The following is a 23,595-nucleotide window of genomic DNA, read 5'->3' as shown; positions in this document are numbered from 1 at the left end:
TTGACGGGCGTTAAAAAAGCGTTCAAATATAGTATGAAGTTAAATGAAGGTCTATTTCCAACACTCAAAATTGAAAATGCAACACTGCTCGGAAAAGAGGGTTTTGAGGGAGGTGTTTTAAGAAAGCTGTCGTGTGAACATATACTTGGGAATGAATTTGTTGAATGAGGGCAAAATATCTGTCATTGGAAGAACATATAACTTCACTTCGTATCGACATACGCGTGTCAATCTAACTCCAGCATACTGGTATCCTAAGCGCTTCCGCTATGACGGTGCGGCGCCATATTTGTTAATGGACTTTCCCACTTAATGTAGGTTCCTTAATCCTTTAAAGGAAATACTGATCGAGCTGCCTGCGATGCTGTATTTAGCAATACGGTAAATGTTAAAATTCATCAGGGCCGAGTTTTAAATGTATTAGCAGTAACATTTACTTTCGCAACAATGACGTCACAAAGAATTTACCAACCTGTGCGTAGGCAGACGGGGGTGTCAATGCAAGGCCGTGGAACAGATGTTGCACCCACGCCACCCGCGCACCCTGACGACAAAAATATTTACGATGCTTTTTTGTAACAACATTCATTAATAAACTAAAGATTTTACCTATAACCTATATGAGAAACTATACTGTTTCTATGATTCCGCATAGATTTGTAACCTTTGTGTAATAACAATTCATTATTAAACTAAAGATTTTAACTATAACCTACATGAGAAACTATACTGTTTCTTTGATTCCGTGTAGATTTGTAACCTTTATGTAATAACAATTCATTAATAAACTAAAGATTTCAACTATAACCTTCATGAGAAACTATACTGTTTCTTTGATTTAGTGTAGATTTGTAACCTTTGTGATATAACAATTAATTAATAAACTAAAGATTTTAACTATAACCTACATGAGAAACTATACTGTTTCTTTGATTCAGTGTAGATTTGTAACCTTTGTGTAATAACAATTCATTAATAAACTAAAGATTTCAACTATAACCTTCATGAGAAACTATACTGTTTCTTTGATTTAGTGTAGATTTGTAACCTTTGTGATATAACAATTAATTAATAAACTAAAGATTTTAACTATAACCTACATGAGAAACTATACTGTTTCTTTGATTCAGTGTAGATTTGTAACCTTTGTGTAATAACAATTCATTAATAAACTAAAGATGTTAACTATAACCTACATGAGAAATTATACTGTTTCTTTGATTCCATGTAGATTTGTAACTTGTGTGTGTACAGCTTTCAAAGTTCTTATTACACTAAGTCTTCCGTCCGGGTTTCCCAAGAATTGTCATGATTTGGTTTTTGAGGGTGTTTTAAGAAAGACGGTTTGCCATACTTTAGTGGCAATTCTGTATTAGACCATTATTAGATAATCTAAATGTTTGAAATACTTATTATATGGAATCTGGTAAATTATCATGATTTATTACGATTAAATACAATTTCGATGGAAGTGCGCTTTTGCTTCTGTTCCGAATCCTAATGAGTAATCACTTCTTTCTTAATAAAACGATCAATCACTTGATCAAAGACATTGGTTTCAAGACCAGAGAGCTGTTTTCAATACTTTCTTTGAAGACGAAGTACCTTAATTTACGGTTATGTTATCTTTAGTTATAATCATTCATTAAGGCATTTAAGCGTGTACATACATCACAAACCGTTAAATATATAACATTTGTGTTATATTCATATAGTCGTGAATGTATAATCGATAATGTATTAGGAAGTGCTGAAGTAATAAGATATTTTGTTTTATTTATTGTTACAGTAATACCTATTGGAAGACATTGATTTTGCAACCTTGTTCTTACTTTCAATATAATATGATCTTTTTATTATAATGTCAAACATCCGAGGTTGATTCGGTATTTAACATTTGAAATGGCACACCCAATGGCTTATATTTGATTGAATAGACACATGCCTTATTTTCGAATGGGTAATATAATTTTATATTTATCCATGTACATGACTTATTATACAGATAATTAAGTAGTTCAGTCTTAAAATAAACCCTTTCTCAAATAGTAATTAGTGTCTTATGGATATACCTATAGGAGTATGTGAACGATGAATAATTAAAGACAAGCGCCATCTTTTTATTTAAGTACCTATAAGCAAAAGTAATAAAACGCAACCAAAAAAAAAAACAGCGTTTTATTATTGAAATATTGAACAAAATACTTACATATTTTATTTGTCCACGCAAACATAGCAGACGATTATGGTAAGTCGTCATCGAATGCCGATAATATCGTTATTTGCCTCGCTTTCATGTTATAACTGTTCAACGCTAGATGGCGCTGTACTGTTACTTGTTGGTTCATAACTAAGTTCGCTAAGCTTTGCTTGGCAACGCTTTCGCGAGCGCACGATAGATGGCGTTATATGTTGTCAGCTTTGATTATTGTTGCAAAAGAATAACTATTAATGTTTACTACATCTTATATCTATTCATCCATTAATATCAAATGAATACCAATGCATTATATCATTCTTAGGGTAAGATTAATTGCATTTCATTGCTTCTTTAATAAAAAATATTTAAAAAATCTGCAATTCACTTTCCATAAAAATGTAGACAAGGTTTCGATTAAAAATATTTGTCTTTATATAAGTAAATAACATAACGCATTTACATAAATTATGTAAATCTAAGACAGAGTATATTGTATTATTAAAAAAGAAGTTCCCTAATGAATATGGTACTTATAGTTAGTTATTCGACGGAGACTCTATAATGTATACGAACCTAGTAGGTATACGTTTATCGTTCTTGACAAGTAAAACGCAACAAAGTATAAAACTAGAGAGTGCTGTAATAGTTCAAAATACTCATAGGTACTATCTAAATACTATCCTAAGGCCTAAGATCAAAAATAGTTGAGTAAAAAAAATCGCTTGTTTGTAAAGTCGGTTTACTGACGATAGTTGAACGTGACAACGTCATAAGAAAATACAGATGGAATGGTTGCATTTTTCAAAAAAAAAAATGTTCGTTTTTCTAAAATACTGTTTAATAATCTTCATAGACCAGAATATACTTTATTTCTTGTAAAACAAAGTTGGCATCCCTAGAGCGAGATATATTTTATTTCTTATAAAAAAAGTTGGCAACCCTAGAGCGAGGGAACGACGCGTGACGTCATCTTTTTTCGAATTTGCATCTGGCTTCATCGAATTCTAAGACGTTGTCACGTCAAAAGGTACCAAACACATCGTCCCCATATTATAATCTACCTACACTTGCAATAATTTGATTAGATGCATAGGTACGTAAGTAAAATCTACTTCCTATTTAAAATTATAATAATTACATAAGTAATAAAACTGATTAACATCAGGAACGCTACTCAAGTGTAGGTGTGTTTGTGTTATTTAAGTATTGGAGCAATACGTAGGTATGAAATGAAATAAATTATAAAATAAGTGAATCGTAATATACGCAAATTATAAAATAGTAATAAACAATCTCTGTGGTGCAGTGGGATGCGATGTGGATTTATTAGACGGAGATCCTGGGTTCGATCCCCGGCTGGGGCGTATGAAGTTTTCTTAATTGGTCCAGGTCTGACTGGAGGCAAAGGTGTACCGCCAAGCGATTTAGCGTTGCGGTACGAAGTCGTATAGAAACCGAAAGGGGTGTAGATTTTCCTCCTACTATTAACATGTTAGCCCGCTTCCATCTTAGATAACATCATCACTTACCATCAGGTGAGATTGTTGTCAAAAGCTAATTTGTCCATTGATTACAACTTTCGAAAGTTGTAAAGATTTCAGGACGAAGAAAATTCATGTGGACGGGAGTCCTTTAATAGATCATAGATAATAAGGATGATTGTGAGATGAAAATTTAGATAAGTACATTGAAATCGTTCTTCAGCTTTTAAGTAATAAAACAAATACCTAAGATAGTAGAGTAAATTGTGAGCAAGTTACATTTGAGTAGATAATATAATATTTAAATTTCTCTTGTCCGTAACAGCTTTATCATATAATCATGACGAAGTCGGTATTTAAATTATCATCTCCTATTTTCATGTTATAGTAAAAGTATAAGAATAAAGAACAAATATAAGATAAGAATAAACAACAAACATAAAGAACAATAAATAACAAATATTTTTCATGTTATATTAAACGTGTAAGAATAAAAAACAAATATAAGATAAGAATAGGCAACAAATAACTTTCATCTTATAATAAAAGTATAAAAATAAAGAACAAATATAAGATAAGAATAAACAACAAATAATTTTCATTTTATATTAAAAGTATAAGAATAAAGAACAAATAGAAGATAAGAATAAACAACAAATAATTTTCATGTTAAATTAAAAATATAAGAATAACGAACAAATATAAGATACGAAATAACAACAAATAATTTTCATGTTACAGAGAAAGTATAAGAATAAACAACAATTAATATCAATAATTAGACAAGAGTTATTTAATAATTAGACAAGAGTCTTTATACAAAAATAAAATCACGATGCAAATAAAAAACAATAGTAAAAGCATTATTTTTATTATGAATAATGAATAAATTTTGATTAACTTCATATCAGCTTGAAATTAAAGTTATTTCGATTACCATTTTTCATTCAATTTATCTTTTCCGTACCGTACTTCCTATTTCTAGTTTTAGTTTGTATCATGTTAATAGAGAATTCCTCAATAGGCTCTCAAACAATTATTTTTCTGTTATTTAAAATGCGATGACACATTCAGATAAGCCAATGTCTAGTATTATTGCCAGTTTTGGCAGTAGAAAATGCATTTTTTATCCTAAAGTTGAGCTTTTTAGGCAAATGCTTATAAACAGAGCACGCACTGTGTTTATCTTTAAAAAGAACTATCTATAAATTATGGATATAATTCATCTTTCAATTGATTGATAACATAAATAAGCAAATAGGATCGTTGTATTACATAGATAAACTAATTTCATACAAATAAAACAAATTATAATTGCTGTTCTTTGACTGAAGTAACTAAGCAGACTTCAAAAATATAACAGATTAAACACGTATAAGTATACATATAAAAATAAGTATATATATATAAATCTCATATTGAGGAAGTAGGTTAAAATTTTAAAATACAGTATAATTTGCCTTCGCATAGTAAAATGGCTTCATTAAATTAGTGACGGTTTTTATGAATCCTTACTAACTAACATGAATCTGATACTATTTATCTTTTAATTCACATCCGTTTTATAAAAGGTTTCTAAAACACGTAAGGTGTCACAATCCAATGAGCAAATGCGGGAATTTTGTTGATTTGTTTAATTAATTTTGACATTACCTATTTCCCCACGAAAGAAATATTAAAAACGATGTGATTGGAGGTATTAGTTTCAGATTTGTAAAAGTCATTGAAGAAACTGTAATGTTAGATATTGTTCTAATAGGATTAATGAAACTGAGCACATTAGCAAAACATATGACGGAAGAAAACAACTTTTAACATGACAATTATTATGGAATTCAGCTCCATAATGAATGGGAACCATACGTAAACCCACGATGCTTTTTTCACCGTCACGGACGGCTAGCTGCAACTGCGCGCCAGTCACCTGCCAGAGACCGACCGAAGCGCGCGCGCACTGCTATTCGAATTTCGAACAACGAATCGAACTATAAAAAACTAACCCACTAACCGTTTCGAATAAAGGATAACTGTGGTGTGCATCGATATTTTTCTCTACCAAAAAAAAAAAATACGGAGTCGATACGCGATAACTTAACATAAAACACCGGTGACAACAACGGCTTTTTGTGACTTTATGGGATATTGGTGATTGCATCGTAGTTGATGTTACCGAAGCGAAGTATCGCTAATGAGCCGGTCAAATAAGTTACTCAACTTGAATACGGAGTCTATTGTTTCGAGTGACGTAATGTTTGCTGAATAAAGCTATCCGAAAACGTAAATGTTTTGTGGCGTCAATGATTGAATGTGCATCGAAAAGTTTTGTTAATACCAAAAATTATACAACTCATGGACAAAATATTACCGAGACAAATCACGAAATAATAATTTAGATTTACCTAAAGTATTAGATCAAAAAATTGCAATGAATTTTTAATTAGAGACGTATGTTATTAAAATTTTCTCTAGTGAAAATCTTTGTTAATCTAAAGATTGCATTGCATGAACTCTGAATTAAACAAATCATCATTATCATCATATTCAAAGGGCTCATAGTAGGACCAGCCTAATAGGAAGAAATTTGAAGCTTAGAGTCAACAGGCTGCTTCAATGCGAATTAGCAGACAAGATTATACAATTTAAATACGAAACTTGTAACTAAGTTCAGTAAAGCTATAATAAGATTAAAGTAAATACAAAGAAAGGATTGAATTAGTATTTAAAACATTAAAAGGGTTAATGTATGCAAATCTTGATGAATTAAGACTACAGTTTTGCTATATGAAACCATAATAATGCAATGTCGAGTATCTAATCTTATTAACAAAGTCGAATATATATTTCTTAATTTTTCCTGCGAGGCTTCTTTTCGTAAACCGTCTAAATCTTCAGAAGCTATTGATGTGGGCTAACAAATTTAAAAATAAGTAACTAATTCTGAGCCTTGAGTAGACGTATTTTTATCATAGTTTTTGTTATAAAACTAAGAAACAGTGTCTAGCAACCAATATGTACAAAATTTTTTGATATTTAGTTAAGTTTTTATTGGAATTTAGCAATAGGCAATTTAGTAAGTATCTAAATTATAAAGATAGATGGATCGATAAATATCTTATTATCTCATAAAGACAAGATTAATGAAGATGTTTATTATATTTTATATACACATATTTATTATTTTTTGCTTATGATTACGATAAATTTTAACAAAGGTAAAATTACAATTAATACGACACTTAAAGTGCCCATATAAAGGTAGCCAAGGTCCTAGCCAAGTGGGTGTCATTGAATTTCAAAATCCCCCGCAAAAAATGTCGGTATCCAGTGCTACACCTACGTTAAAGTTATTGAATCTTTAATGGGTTAATGGATGATGTATTGCGCTAAATATGTAATTAAAGTCAAAATGGCGATCAGCCGCCTACCTTTTTTACTATTATAATGTTAGATACATACTGTGATTTATTTTCTATCGTTGTATTTGTTGTCAGTTCAATGCTGGTGCTTATTTTCTAATACGATTATCAGTAATAATTAAGTCCTATCAAAATACTTGTCGATTACCATTTTCTAAGCTCAAGTTATTTTGAGCTGACTTTTGAAGATGAGATGAAAGATCTTTATCAATACCATGGAATTTTTCATTTTCTCTCGGCAAACTACTCGTACATTTGTGATGTACAATTGCTTTTATAGTGCACTAACTGACGCCGCCCGGTTTCATCCGCGTGGTTCCCGTTCCCGTAGAAATACAGGGATAATATATAGCTTATAGCCTTCCTCGATAAATGGGCTATCTAACACAGAAAGAATTTTTCAAATCTGACCAGTAGTTCCTGAGTTTAGCGCGTCCAAACAAACTCTTCAGCTTTGTAATATTAGTATAGATTTGTAAAGTATTGCTTACTGAATTCAGTTTTACAAATGATTATTTATTTATTTTAGCATTTTTTCTTATCTTGTTGAATTGCGCCATATTTGACACCATAAAATGAGGTCTGCATAAACTGTGATTAGCATCTCTTGCAGCTGCCACTTCGTACTTACTTGTAAATTTAAATCTCACTTGTTGTCTATTTTAAGTTTCTTTTAAACGATTCTTTATTTTGTTTAACTCCTTTATAAATCAGTAATTCTATAGCTAAGGCGACATAAGCGATCATCGTTTGCGATTTAAAGTTGTAAAGTTACGTCACTGATGTTATCTTGACTTCTTGTAAATTACACGTAACACCTCACGTAAGTGTCTGGGTCAAGGTCTGCAAGTTTATTGCATGTGTCAATATTTTTATGCGCCACTACAATTGAATCTCATATGGGTGTATGACTTTTTTGACCTCGTAAAACCGCATTGAAGGAGCGTGGAGGGTCTAAATTCTTCCTCTCCCTATAAGATAACAAAAAATAATCTGAGATTAGATTGCATTATTATTAATCGCATTGCGTATTGTATCTTATACTTAAAGCATTTTTTCGTTAGTCAGAGTTAAATGTTAAAACTAACATTGGTCTTTCGGCGTTCGTTTGTATTTCACAGTATTTTTTGTATATCGTGCAAATATACTAAAGTATATATTTCTTAAAAGGACTCGGATAATGTATTTAGCAGCGGTAACTCGTTTCCTCAACGTCTTGTGTTGCCGTCCGCCGGAAGGACCTCGCCATATTCGCTCCATTCCAAATACGGCGGGTTACCTAATACAATGGACGATTACACTGCCCAATCATTCGACGAAGTTTAGTTTACTTTCTTTTAGCATTTTATCGAGTATATTTAGATGTTTGTAGTATTTATCATTTACTATGCTGTTATAGCGTGCAATATTAGTTGTACTTACTTAATAAATTTTTGGGTGTCTTAAAATTCTAGTCTATTTAGTACCTCATTAAATATTCCGCATCTCATCTTCAGCTATGTGTAGAACAAGCCTTTATATTGAGCGTCCTAGAGTCTCGTTATTGTAATTCTATAACGGTTTGAATGCATTCTTTCCATGTGCATCGTTGCTAGGTTGAAACATGTTGGATCTAAATCAATAATGCACCTGCAACAATCACAATTCTAAATATAGTCAAAATCAACAATTTCCCACTTGTCATCCAAAGCCTTTGAAGTAATCTATTTGCAAGTATTGTCACATAACGGTGTAGCATGTGGCGTGCGTATCGAATTCGTAATAAGTTGGAAAATAATGTTGTAGTGTAGCGAGCCTGATCAGTATTATGTTGTGCCGGCCTGTGAAGGTCTGAGAGGAACGAATCGAAAATGTCCATGTATAGATTCGTCAAAGAGGGCAGCAGTAAGCGCCTCTTCGTTCAAGGTACACTAGAAGGGGATGAATCAAAGCCACTTAAATCGAGCTTGAAGAAATCTTCGCCTTCGCCAGTGGGGTCACCCATCACAACCAGTCTAAACCTTGCTTCCGTGCCGAGAAGTTTACGAGATGGTTTAACACGACATGAGACGGTTTTTGATGGCAATTATCCTGGAATTGAAAGATCAAGTTACCGCGCTGGTTCTTATAGAGAAGAAAACTACAATGGTCGAATTGTACATGACGGTAATCAGACCCATTTTGAATACGATGGCGAAAGTGCTTTGGCTGTTCCAATGTCTGCTGGAGGGAGAGGAGTGTCGGAACTGCAGGAGATTCATACGAATAAACGCATGTCGACCGAGGTCCTTGGCTCCTCGCTGGAGTCGACAAAGATCTCGAAGAAAGACGACAGTGGGCAGCGACGTATTACAACGAGGATTGTTAGAAAGGTGACGACGCTAACCCGCGGTGAAGAAAAGGCATCGTTAGACGATGTTAGGGGCAGAGAAGTTCATAGATCTGCCGAACATTACAGGCATGTCGAAATGGAATCAACGCCATCAAGAAAGGTTAAGGTAAAGTTAACGCAACTAATTTATATATATCCTGACAGATGTAAGGCTATTTTAAATGAAATTTAAGACTAATATAGGAATGCTGGTAACATGATATTCCTTGTGGCTGTTACTATATTCAGATCAAGTAAATAGTTTGATGCCCCTAATCTATATAAATTTGTATGACTACATTTAATAAATTGTAATGCTCACTAAAGTGGTAAATCTATATCCCCGTATCGATAGCGCTAAAAGAATTCATATACATTTCTTAATGTATATAAATACCAAGTTCCTTACTCTAATAATAGAAGTAATTCTTTATCCCTTAGTGCTTTAATATGGCTTAAATATATGAAACATAGAGTCATTCATAAGCACTTGAGAGATATATTGAGCTTTAGGCTCTCTGAGAGTGAATTGAGTCTAAATAAGGATTGTACAGATTTATCTTGGTATGCAAGATGCAAGACTGACTGCATTTATTTATGAATTTATGTGAGATTATTCATACAACATAAAAGTGATTATAACGGCGATTATCATCCTTAAAAGCGGATATAATATTACACTCTTGTCTTTTTTAATAGAAAAAACACCAGTGGTAATGTTATGTTGAGATTGTTAGTAATTTTCAACTTTTAAAATAATTTTATTTATTTATTCCGCATTAGAATATATCATATTGTTGCAATGGTTATAAAAACATAATGCAAATGGCTAATATTCATTGTAGAGTACATATAACACTTCAATAAAATATAAATCACGCAGTTAACCTACTTAGACCTGAACTAAACAAATCAATTTGTATAGACGGTAATGCACCAGGCGTGCTCTATCCATTTTAGCAAATGAAATAGATCGTTAGTTCTCGAATCTGATGGCGTATTGTGTCGGTTCGTTCTACATTTTTGAACTATCTCATTAAGTGCAGTTGATGTTATGCCATTCGTTTTCCCAAAAAAAATTACATTGTAACGCGCAAAGCGCACAATTTAAAACTTACAAGTTAACTTTATGCATAAAAACTAATGAATTTGCAATAATATTTATTTCATCGTTGTTGAAACTGTTTCATACAATTCGTACTATTACGGCAGACTGTATTATGACAATACATTTTACTATGTTTGCAAGAATGTACTAAAGCTGTGGAATCGCACGTATGTGCATTGATATTAACAGTGGAATTCATAGTCGTGAAGTGAACAATCCCCCACAAACCAATATTCAGTATTCACCCAGGGGCTGACTATTGAATCATCCTTCATTGCATTTCATAAACAAACTACTGGAGAGCCCCTAGGTGACTGGAGTTTCAAGCAAATGTTGTCTATGATTTTACATTAGATCTTTGAAAATTCTGTGACAGAACCACAGAGAGACGTATTTTGTTAATTTTTTGACATTTTACTAAATAATTGAGTTTCTAATATTTTCATTTACTTTTTGTTTTTATTTATCATAGTAAAATTTAATTCGTTCAAGAGTACAATAGATCAATTTTATCAAAAAGTTTCTTTCTCACAAGAAGGAGTTGTTAGAAAAATATTGAAGATATGTGGACGAACATGATCATAATCAAAATTATCAGCCGATGGACGTCCACTGCAGGACATAGCCGTCTTGCATGGACTTTCAAACACAACGGTCTCGAGCCGCCAGCGTCCAGCGGCTCCCTGCAACCCACTTGATGCCCTCGGTCCACCTAGTGGGGGTTCGACCAACACTGCGATTTCATCGGCTCTTCGAACTATGTGGCCTGCCGATTGCCACTTCAGCTTTACGACTCGCTGTGCTACCTATGTCAGTGACTTTGGTTTGTCTGCGGATCTCCTCATTTGTGATTCGATCACGCAGAGAAATCCCAAGCATACTATTTACTATATAAGTAGTTTGATATTTCATACTTTTGTAATGTGGAATCCTACTTGAAATAAAAAAATTATTGTCAGAGGAAATTTGTTTATTTTACTCAAAACCACCTATAATTACCTGAAATAATTACAAGTAGGTACTATTATGCTGTATTTATTTACAATTTATAGTAAGTGCAGTAAATAAATATAAGTGTAGCTTATCATTAAGATTAGTGGTAAAATTGCATTTCACAAAGCTCTAGATCACATAATATTATAAATTTAGGAGGTAAGCTTGGCCCGGTAATGGACTGATAATAATGAACCACACAGTACTTATTGCAATTCTAAAATCAAACCTATATCCTTTTGATACAAAGTTTAATTAATAACAACAATAAATACATAATTTACATATAACTTATTGTTATTATTGTATATTTCTATAGGGCCAGACTTAAATGAAAAATGCAGAAGTAAACATTTAATAATTATCTTTATTAAAGATGTGAATCAATAAATTTTTATTTTCCATCATTCATTCAATTAAGATTTGTATATATTTTCTATTGTTATGGACTTCAGAGTGAGTGACCACCTTACAATACATTGCACTCACTCCTACTACCTCGATATTAAATGCTGCTGACTTTTCAAGGTATGTGGGTCTTCCAATTACTGTGATCTGAAAACTCGGATTTTCAAGGACCAGTATTCTTGATAAAACAGTATTCTCAGAGCTCATCACTGCTATTCCCTGCCATGATAGCCGGTTTCTTTAAATCTGTGTATAGGGTCCTCCGGGGTTGTTTATATGTATACCTATGCGTGCCATCAATACAGCTTGACCTGTGGCATTTCTGTTATTTCATGGAATGCTTGATGGACTGCACATACAGTCTGAAAATAAACATTATGTTGGTTACATTTATGTAGGTTATATATTTCCTAAATCAAAACTAGATAGGTATACCTAATATTTATATAGGTTAGATTACAAACAAACTAATTAAATTCTTCATCATGAGTATGTTAAGCATGAGTCTCCTCTCAGAATTAGAGGGATAAGGTCCACCACTCTGGCCCAAAGTAAATTGGCAGACTTCACACATGTAGAGACAATGTTTTTCCTTCACCATATGAGACATGTGATATACATTTAAATTCATAAAATGCACATAACTGAAATGATTTGGAGGTGCATGTTTCAGACAGCATTTGAACCTATACCCTCCAAATAGAAGGCAGAGGTCATATCAACTGGGCTATATGGATTTTGACCTACTCCTGATTTATCTATACTAATATTATAAACAGGAAAAATTTGTTTGTTTGTTTTGTATAGGATCTAGAACTACTGAATTGATTTGAAAGATTCTATCATCTGTTGGGAACCTACAACCTCATAATCAAAGGCAGAGGTCATACCCACTGGGCTAATTCGTTTTATATCTACTGCTAATTTATCTTTATTAATAATAGAAACAGGAAAGATTTGTTTGTTTGTATGTAGGTATGTAGGCTCTGGAACTACTGAACCAATTTAAAAAATTCTTTCAGTGTTGGGAAGCTACACTATCCCCGAGCTCTATAGGCTATATTTTATCCCCGTATTCTTACGGAAATAGGAATTTCCGTAAGAATACGGGGATTATTGATAATGAACAAAGGTACGTACCTGGAAACATTCCGTTACATAGAATCGAAGTGCTGCTAGAATGCATAATAATAGCGGTATTGGTATTCCTCTCTTGGGTCTTCTGTGTTCATTCTTCATCAAACAGAGGCATATTATGCCTAATATGAGAATCTTTCGTACATTCCATAACGCCATAGTGTTAAACTGGATTTACGCAATTGCGAATATTTATCTTGGATACTGATATAACTCGCTGTTTATACACAGTTTTAACACTTTCCAAGTCCACTTTTTAATAATTAAATCACGAATAACAACAAAAAAAAATGCCAGGGGATGGTTTGGCTGACAAATATCGGTAATTCAGCAGTCAGCCGCCAGCTCCTGTCAAATGAGGGGTTTCTTTTGTCTATGAAACGCGTAGGGGTTGAATTCGACACATAGCGGCTGAATAATCCCCTTAGGGGCCCCCTACTACGACTATGAATTCCACCGTAAAACTCTCAGTTCTATTGTAATTTACGCCTTCATCTTGTCAGAGATGGACAACAATTGAGCTTAACTTCACATCATTTCACATTTTACTGTCCATGACATTCTTAGCAGTAGGTGATGATGCGAAATACTTGCGTTGCTTTATCTCGGGTAATACCAAATGCATCGCATTCCTATATATCTATGCAAATCGCAGTGTCCGTATACATGACTGTGTTGTATACAGCGAAAATGACGTCATCGCTATTTTTAATGATAGTACGTCATGTAGATGGAATCTTGTCGAGCCTTAGTGATCAAGTGGTGGTCTTTCAAATTGCACACCGTGATGATCATTTAAAATTTATTTAAAGGTATTAAAGTACTAGAAGACCTCCTGTAGCGAATTTTGATCTACAGAAAACTCGATGTCATCGGTTCGTGACTTTGTACAGCCTACGCAGTACAATGCCTATTTCGTGGCTTATTTTCAGATTCGATCCGAACGAGTGTACTCGCTTTTTTATTAGTCGGTCACGGCTCTTGGTCCTAAACTTTTTGTTGTTGAAAGTACAATTTGATTAGATCAGTGATATTGCGGGTAACGATTAAAGATATTAAAATTTAAATAGGGAAGATTGCTTTTACTAGTGTGAGATATATATCTAGCAGTAAAGCAGCAAAAATACAGACAGTAGTGTAATTAAATGACCCTGTAGTCAGACCCTGAGGTCAGAATTAATGATTGTTCCTGTACCTGGTCTATGCTAATATATTTGTAAAATTTACATTTAAACGATCTCTTTGATACATCTTACACTTTGTACAAGGTCGATATAGTAGCGCTTTAACTATTTATTACCTTACGTATTAGTGCGGATTTTATTCAAATTTGATTTTAACTTTTGTCACAAACACTTATTTGTATTACTTACTTATTAGTCTTACACTTTGCGTTGCCCTTTTAAAGGATCTATAAATCTGTATCCTCATATATGTTCGGTAAGATTTCTTATAAAATATTAGGTACCATAAATAAAATGTCTTAATATCAATCAATAATATTGTTTGTCTCTAATATTCAAGAGTTCACTGTAGAAGTTGAAACCAAAATGGCAAGAGAGCCTGAGAGGTCTAAAATTGTGAATAAGATAAGAATAGTAGACGCAGCATTCTCGAGACGGTAAAGTTCAGGTCTTAAAATAATCTTAATACTGTCGACTGTACCAGATTCGACATGAGACCATAAATATGACTGCAGTTTGTATTCCAACGACTTATTTAAGTTTATATATAAAGAAGAATATTATTTTTTAGATATTACGACTATTACATTAATTATTACGACTATTAAAAAAAGACGACGAATTCATGATATAAAATGAAATTTCTAGGTTTCTTTTATTTAGGTAATTAAATACCCGATTGATATCGACATTCTTGTTGAGAGCAATTTTATCTTTCAATTGACCGTAAGATATGCAACATGTCGCTTGTATAATGTCTACCTTGATACGCTATAATTTGTACGAGCAATTAAAAACAAATCATTTCTCATTTAAAGTGATAAGAATCAAATTAAATCAATTTGGATCAAGTCGATCCGTGTATTATAAAATGAATAAAAGATTAAACTTAAGTGATATCTAACTAACTCGGTAACTCGAAAATAAAAATAATGCGAGAATAATTAAACTTGATGAAAATTTGATGTGATTCTAAAACTTAGCAAATTACTGACATATTAATAGAGTTAGACTAGTAGGCAAACGATGGAAGTAATTAAATCGCTGCAGTATATTGTAAGTATACTCGTAAGTAAGCCTATGTATTTTCCCATCACATGCAAATGACTCGAGTTAATCTTCGTGGCATGCAGAACTCACGCTTCGATGTGCAATAATAATTAATGTGAAAATGCTGTACATTGTGCATTCAGTGGTAAAGTGAACGTCATTTTATGAGTTAATATACATTTTCAATCCTTGTATATTTTCTACGGGTACCACGATATCAATCTAAATTAAAATCGTATCTACTTCATTCATATCACACTGGAGAAAAATATGTACCTGTGTAAGTAATTTGGGTCTTGCAATTCCTAAAATTAACATGTAAACAAAAAAATATACAAAACTGGCATAATCGGCACTGTTTTATATGGTCTAGTGATCGCCTTTATTTACGTCACAACCGGTCTTTTGAGACTTCATACGAAGTCTCTGTTTCTGTTGTATAACTTGTAGACAAATGAATTAGGCCATGTACTTGAGGTCACTAAACGGTTGTGTGCCCTTTTGTTTAATTGAACCTTATGTGAGTTATGTTATAACATTTCACAAGGATAAACCGTAGGTGTTCTATTGTTTTTACTTCTTTCTGGTTTGAATTTGTTTTAACTACCTTGCCAGCCAAAACGTCATCAAACCGAGTTGCTTGAGTTGGAATATTTAATTGGTCAATTACAGTATCAATTGAGCTTAACTCTACCGTATCCTGCATCATCATTTACTCTTAACTTAGATCGCAACCGAACGGTAACTTGGCAATAAACTATATAAACCATGTGCAGGCAATGTTTAGACATATTTTATTCGTTGACGTAGAGTCTACAATGTAAACTCTACATCTAAGGTCTATAGGGGATCATATCGTGCTGCTAATCTAGGTATATTCTACGACATCAATATACAGTTGATCTGGATATATGATTTTTGTTTTCATAAAGCACTTCTATTTACAAAAACAATTACATGAACGTGTTCCATCTCTAGTAAATCTTACAGCTGTCTTTTGTAGTCATGGTCATAAATCACTTGATCCGCCGGATATGCGCTCCGCTGACCGCAATTGTCGAAATTTCGCACGTCTTGAACAAAAAGTATTGTCTGTGGACCGTTTTTTAGTAACCTTTTGTCTGGCTGAACAGGTTACTTTAGTAATAATAATATACAAGATTTTTATTATGTCGTGACTCATGGTGTTTTGTAGTTCACTTTAAATTAACCTATTAAAAGAGTTAATCTAAGTTTTAATGTTGTCTAGGATACTCTGGTTTAATAGTGATAAAGCTGAGAAACTAATGGGCACAGAAGTCATTAGCAAAGTTAAATTAGACGAAATGATTTTTTTATTCCTATGAGCGAAAAGTATTTTTAGAAACTTGTTAATCTTAAAATTAATATGATTCCTAACCATTATTTTAAGGAAGTAGTAGAAGTACTGATGGTTAGTGTAATTATGTTTTGTATGCATTGAGTACTACAAACTAATGGATCAGGCATTTCTTTTTTTGTTGATGAGTTGTTGTTGATGATACATTTTCTTAATTTTCGAAGCGTTTACCATCGTAGAAAGAGAATCGACATGCCACCTGGCTACAGGCCTTTGTCTTTCATTAGACATTATTATAGAAAAGCCAAGTTCTACACCGTCTAAGTGGCAATCGTCCAGTTGTTGCCAAAATGTATTCATATTTGTACAGTAGTGCCTATAGGTGGATGGTATTACAACTCTTTGCCTCAATACTTAATGGTAATAACACATTAAAAAATAATAAACAATGTATCATGTCTACAACCTGTGGAGCAAGATGGCTGACAGGAAGTAACGTACAGGTGCGCCGGCGCACAGCGGCGCGTGCAGCCGTGCGTGCAGAGATGACTTACTAGGGTGCAATATGAGTTTTGGGGTAACTGGCGATGTACGAAAGAAATTCTACTTTGAACGAAGATATACTGATGACTGTGGAGTGTAGTGTGTAGTACAGGAAATCCCGATTCTTTCTTGATTATAGTATCCAAGTTTTAGGGTGACAACTGACATGCCATGTATTATCCACGTTAAAATAGTAGTAGTGCGTGTAGTAAATAAAATCCCGATCCTAACTCAATTATAGTATCCTAGTTTTGGGGTAACCTGCAATGTATATCTACTTTAAAATAAGAAGACTGTGGACTGTCATGTGTAGTATTATAACATTAAATCCCGATTCTTACTAATTTTATACTATTCTAACTTAGTTTCTATTGTACCTATATTAGTAGGTACTATTTTACATGTACCTAAACAAATGAATGGGAGTTTGTTAAATACGCTTTCAAGCCTAAGCCATCAAACCCATTTTAAAAAATATATCAGAGTAACATTGGCTATATTTTATACCAGTTTTTCCACGTTAACGGTAACTACGCGAATGACACTGCGGGCGTCTAGTAATTAATAAAGAACATTGTCTATTGATCTTCAGCTTGTTCATGCGGGTATCTCGGTGCTTAATCTCGTATGCTAACGAAAGTGTTCCATCCCAATGACTTCCGAGAGCGAAAGCAAAGGGCACTCCATCGAGAAAGCGAGATGATATATGATACCATTTGTTTAAGTTTCTTGATATGTCTTGAGTTGTATACTTGTAGGGCATTAAGTGATCGCTACTAATGCTCTTACTAACTTCTGCTTCAGTTCCGAGTATTTGTTTTACAGCATTTTGTTCATGGAACAAAAAAAAATGCTGTAAAAGAAATGTTTACTATTGTATAGTGCAATTAGTCAAAAAAAGACTTGAGCAGATGAGTCTTAGGTTATAACTGATACGACTCCTCCACATTCATATTTTTGTTCAGACTGGACTATTGAATATCGATCAAGCCTCTAAATATTAGCTTCAAGGTTCTACATATTATTTTATAGCTAAATATTAATTATTGGTGGAGCTTTGTATTATACTTTAGAAGTCCTTTGCTGTATCACCTGCTCCATTCATTTTAGGAATGTTTTGTTTCTAATATATGACTGTGGGATGTCAGTCATGTTGTAAATAAATTTCATTGAAAGAGAAAAGTTGAATTGTTTTGGAAGAATCTATTTCGAAATCGACGCAGTAAAAATTAAAATTTTATTAAGTATTCAGAATAATAAAAAAAACAAATTTAGAAAAGGAAAAGTACATTGGCGAGACAATAACACGAGTAGCGTGTCGTTTATGTAAATTGATGAAGTTTTGCATAAATATCTGATTAATAAGGAATGCGAGATTAAATTCCAGGTTAATGTTATCTTTAATATCAACTTGGTAAAAGTGAGATTTTTTTATCTTCAGAGATTCGATATTCTCAATTTTTTAACCCAATTTATTTAAAACTAGCAGACGCCTGCAACTTCATGCGCATGAAAATGTCACGGGAACTACCTATGGGTTTTTTATTTCGGAATAAAAAGTGGCACTATCTCCGTTGTCCCATTAAAATCGCTCCATTTGCTCCAAAGATAACACCAGACAGACAAACAAGTAACTAAACAGACATTTTTAAGACAATTTTATTTATATTACCTATAGATGACATAGACAAAACTTGCGAATAAGATACTAAACACTTATCAGAAGCTGGTGAAACCGGACCTTAATCCGCTTGATTTTGTAACCCAATTTACTTTAAAAAGAAATTTGCTTCATACTGTGCAGTGTAAAAAACCCGTCACGTCGCGACATCCATACCGTTAGGCTGCCTTACATGGCCTGCGGGTTGGGCCCATATATGGCACGTTAGCAAAATCTGTAGATTTCTACGAATCGCAACACACTTGCAGCTGCACAGTAGCGGTTGAATCGCAAGAAATAATATCACGTGTGATAATCTGAGTAACGGTTGTTAAGAAAGTTATTTCATTGTTTTTGTTTAACGTTGTGTTTACAAAATTAAATGAACTTACTTTTTGATCTATATGAGGCTTTGGATTAACTTGGGGTGGATTCTAGGTCGGGCTATGATTAAACTTTCTTAAATAAATATTAGTAGCAGTTCGGAGAGAGCAGATCAGTGTCGGTAGTGTGCCTCGGTATATTAAGGATTACCTTAAACTACCAAATATAGTGATAGTTAAAAACTTATTGGAGAAACGTGGTGTGTCTCTAATCTCCAAATGCCCTCTCCCATAATGATGATCAGTCTGATAATGATGATCAGCTACAGGACAGGATACCGTTTCACTTTATAAGTTTATCATCAACATAATATAACTGTAGTTTGTGACATTTGGCTAACGGTTGGTGGTCTATTAACTGCTACAGTCTATTTTGATCGGTGACAACTTCCGTAGAAATTGTCATCGGCTTCCGTTGGATTCACGTTGGACCGGTTAATAAAGTGAACATCAAGGTATTAAATCAACAACACTGCTAGTGTATTCTTTATAAGTAGGTCTAACAATAAGGTCACATTATCAATCAATTGAATGAATGATCTGTTTCATCCACAAAGCACTTAATATATCCGTGGTCTCATCTGTGAAGGTGATGACATAATTATAATATCTACAGTTATGTTATGTATTTTTAATTATGAGTACATTATTAAAGGCTTGTGGAATGCAAAATTGATAATCATTTTATTGACTATAGCTTTTTTAACATTAATTAGTATACATACTTGTACAATCTGTCGCGCCGTTTTATTGCAATATGTAAAATTAAAAAAAATACATAATTATGTTCATACTTAATAGATACTTCAAGAGTATCGTAATAAAGATTTAACTACCGGTTGTTGTTTACGACCTCGATGATGAAACATGATGTCAATATTTCTTTATGTGATCTCATCATCCTAAATCAACGCGTTTGCTTATTTTAGGCTCGTCCACATTTGGAGGACCGCTGTCCAGTTTTATTTTTAATACTGTTACTTAAACATGAAAAGTAACACGTGAATTATATAAGATATTATATTTTATAAGTATTATTAAATTTATATTTTACCTTTTAAAATTAAAAAAAAAATTAAAGATAATAAATTCCTCGATTTAACGTTAATAAGTTATCCAGAGAAGTTTATTGCTTATTTTGTTCGCGACTTTCTCCACTTACATTTGGTTCACGAAATCCATATAAAAGCGAATTATTAGAATCGTGGTTTCTCTCTTCTCGTGATCTGATAACAATGTTACCACGACCTAATGAAGTGAAGTGATCACGCCCTTTGAATAAACCGTTTCGAACAAGTGATTTATTACTTGAACGAATTTAAAATAGGTGAAGCGATAGCAACTTTCTTTTTTGCGGTTATAGTAATTTTTGATCCGATATAAACAGTAAAGTGCCAATGGGATATATATTTTACTTAATATATATTTCATAGGCTTTTTATACTAATTATAACATTACTTTATGCTCTGGAAATACTTGGGCCGAAACGAAATATTTCTTGATTTTTTAAGTACATATATTTGGTAACTACAGTTTAAAAATAATAGTAATCTATTCAATATTTTTTTACCATTGTACTCGTCAGGTAAAGATTCTACTTATTTATATATAAGTTAAAAGCTAAACCTACTTATTCAATACGTTAAAACAAAAGAAACATACACAGTTGGGTTAGATATTTCGATTTCCATCCTACATATCCAATCTGATTTGGCGCCATATCCTTTTACAGTGTCCATTCTCGAAGTGCTTGCTTCGAAAGCTTTTATCGCTAAATTGATCTTTATGTCAAATACTTAGATAATTCATTATGTCGAATGTGACTTGTAATACTTTCAGTCAAAATGTTTAATAGACAAACGTGTTTATTTTTATTTGGCTTTAAATATTCGAATTCAAAGCTTTGTCAATTTCTTCTGTTTTATTAAGCAATTGCGGGTTTTTAAAAATTAAAGCCGTAATATTGAAAAGACTCATCACTTAAGAAATATATAGGTCTCTTCTGAGAAAAAGGTAATTTAAAGTTAATTTGGAAACCGCAACGGCTCGCTAGATTATTTGGTTGATTGGATCAGGTCTTGTATCATTGTAGGTCTTGAATCATTGTAGGTCAATTGTTCTGAATGAACCTATTGTTTACGGTATTCTAGTAGTAAGGTCTTGAAACTTGCTAATCATCAGTTCGTCATTGTTACCATGCACTTTGTCAAAATCTATTATGTTTACGATCATCGTAATGCATATAAATATAAAGTAAAATTTCATCATTATTTAACGGTTAAGAAAGATAGCTGTTTGACAGAGCCAGTTAACAGAAAAAAATTCACAAGATTATTTTATACTTTGATCTCGAATTAGGCAAATATAAGTAAAGCATCTCATAATAAGTCATCACTGTCTTGGAATATAATAGACATCATCGTTAAACTATGTATATGTCCAATCCATATTTCACTAAAAATAATGCAGAATTTTCGGGAGTTTTTTGTTCACCTTGTGACCGCAAAATTCTATGTTCTTTTTGCAAGCAGTTCAAAGAATATTGACCTTTGTTTTTTTAACATTTCTTTCGTGTGAATCGTAACCCGTGGTGATGACTAATGCATTTTATTACGTCAGAGTGACTGTGATAGTTTTGGCCAAGTTTTAGCCCAGTGTCTTAATAAATCATATCTTCTCTTTTTCTTTTCTCTTCTCGCTGTGCTGCTGGTGTGAAATGATGCAAATGCAATAAAATTTTAAGTACTAGAGATCTAAATAAAGTGAGACGCCACATAAATCTGCCAAGTTGGCAATAAAAATAATCCAAGTTACGTCTAAGTTAAGACCCTGACACCGAACCGATGACATCATCGAGGTTTGCTTCGGCGCCGCCTACGCAAAGTACATTTACATACAAACATAAATCACATTTCCTTATAGTACTGGTGATTAGGTTCAAAATAACGTTCTGCAACTGTAAATTGGCTACATAATATTTTTGCTCAAACGATGCTCGTTTAACTAAAATATTAAAAAGAGTTTACTGAAAAAGAAGCATTAGCTATTATTGATTTACATCGAACAGATGTGAATGACATATGAATTAACATTGGAATGTTAAATGTTTTCCTTAAGATTATCCAAATAATATAGATTTAAGTTTATATACAAACAATGCATGCAGATGTAGGTTTAATATTTAGCATCTCATACAACTATAATTAAATTCTATTTAAAATTACGGATTTTTAAGACTGCTGTCTGTTCCATCTATTATGATGTGAACTTTTGATACTCAGGATTAATAACTATTAATGTAGGACTTAACAAAAACTCGAACTAGGTACTTTAATATTTATGTGCGGTATTTTAGTAGTATCAAAACATTGTTGTTCTACTATCTTATGAGATCCCTACCGAATGTCGCAGAAATGGGCGAAAAAGGGTGTTCTCTGTATATGCCCTAAATTATTATATCGTATTGAACCTGCTAGGAAGTATGTAAAATTTAATAAATGCTCTTCCACGTCAAGACTGTTAATAACACGATAAGATAAATGCAATAGTCAGTAAAGTTGATGTAATGATTATATCGATGATGGTTAAATTCCCACAATTACCATTGATCGTTTTGTGTTTTATTGAAGAAAGAACTAACTCGCTAATTGAAGTTGACGACACAGATTACAGTAATGACAATGTATTGATAAATGATCTGTGATTATCTTTTATCATCTCATTATGTCATGAAATTAATCCTTCAATTAAACGAGAGCCGGGCTTACTTGTTGAAAATTAAGTGTCTATTTGTAATTTAAGAATAACAGCTTTTACGATTTAGGTAATTAATTTTTTTAGTCTCTCATTTATTTGTTTGTCCATTTTTAAACGTCCAACGCATAATAAGAACTGTAAACATTCAAAAAGGTTAAACTAAGCTAATTTCAGATAAACATGTAAGAACACTATGAAATTATGAAGAAACTTTATGAAGTTGATAATGGCAAAACAAACCTCTCAAACCTTTGAAATGTCTAGAAAGTCGTAATTATAGTGATTGCTTAGATGCACTTCCTCATAGTTGCGTGTTATAATCGGCATTGGATATAAGCCAAGCGCAGAAAGTCGGTCAGGATATGAACAGAAACAAACTTAATCCCTAGCCCACTGAGTAAGCCGAATGTATTTTCAAATGTTGGAACTTTATTCGTACCGAAGTCTCTACTAATACTTTTATAAGAATCTAAGATAACGATCACTAAAGTTTATCTCATAAAATCTGCAACTGCTGTGATTTGTCCAGATTTAAAATTTAGGTCGATCTATTTCTCTATTTGTCGGTTCCCTTAAATCTACTAAACTATCCAATGAATTTTAATGC

At 32.7% G+C, this 23,595-nt stretch overlaps 1 protein-coding gene across 31 annotated transcripts in view; it reads left to right on the top strand.

The window, feature by feature from the left end:
- Window positions 1–23,595, top strand: part of LOC112045305 (microtubule-actin cross-linking factor 1) — a 301,412-nt gene that overhangs the window by 151,056 nt on the left and 126,761 nt on the right. For 17 of the 31 annotated variants that reach the window (XM_052884533.1, XM_052884585.1, XM_052884556.1 and 14 more), the window contains exons 1-2: window positions 5,591–5,713; window positions 8,883–9,574. The exons of 9 other annotated variants lie outside the window; for them this stretch is intronic. In XM_052884533.1, coding sequence (XP_052740493.1) covers window positions 8,948–9,574 — 627 coding nt within the window. In that variant the 5' untranslated portion in view covers window positions 5,591–5,713; window positions 8,883–8,947. Of the gene's footprint in view, window positions 1–5,589; window positions 5,714–8,882; window positions 9,575–23,595 lie in introns of those variants that run through there. 5 more of the 31 variants (XM_052884641.1, XM_052884637.1, XM_052884631.1 and 2 more) reach the window with 2 other exon arrangements.

Source organism: Bicyclus anynana, chromosome 2 (genome assembly GCF_947172395.1).
Source record: "Bicyclus anynana chromosome 2, ilBicAnyn1.1, whole genome shotgun sequence".
Lineage (NCBI taxonomy): Eukaryota > Metazoa > Arthropoda > Insecta > Lepidoptera > Nymphalidae > Bicyclus > Bicyclus anynana.
This window is presented reverse-complemented; position numbering and strand designations above follow the sequence as displayed.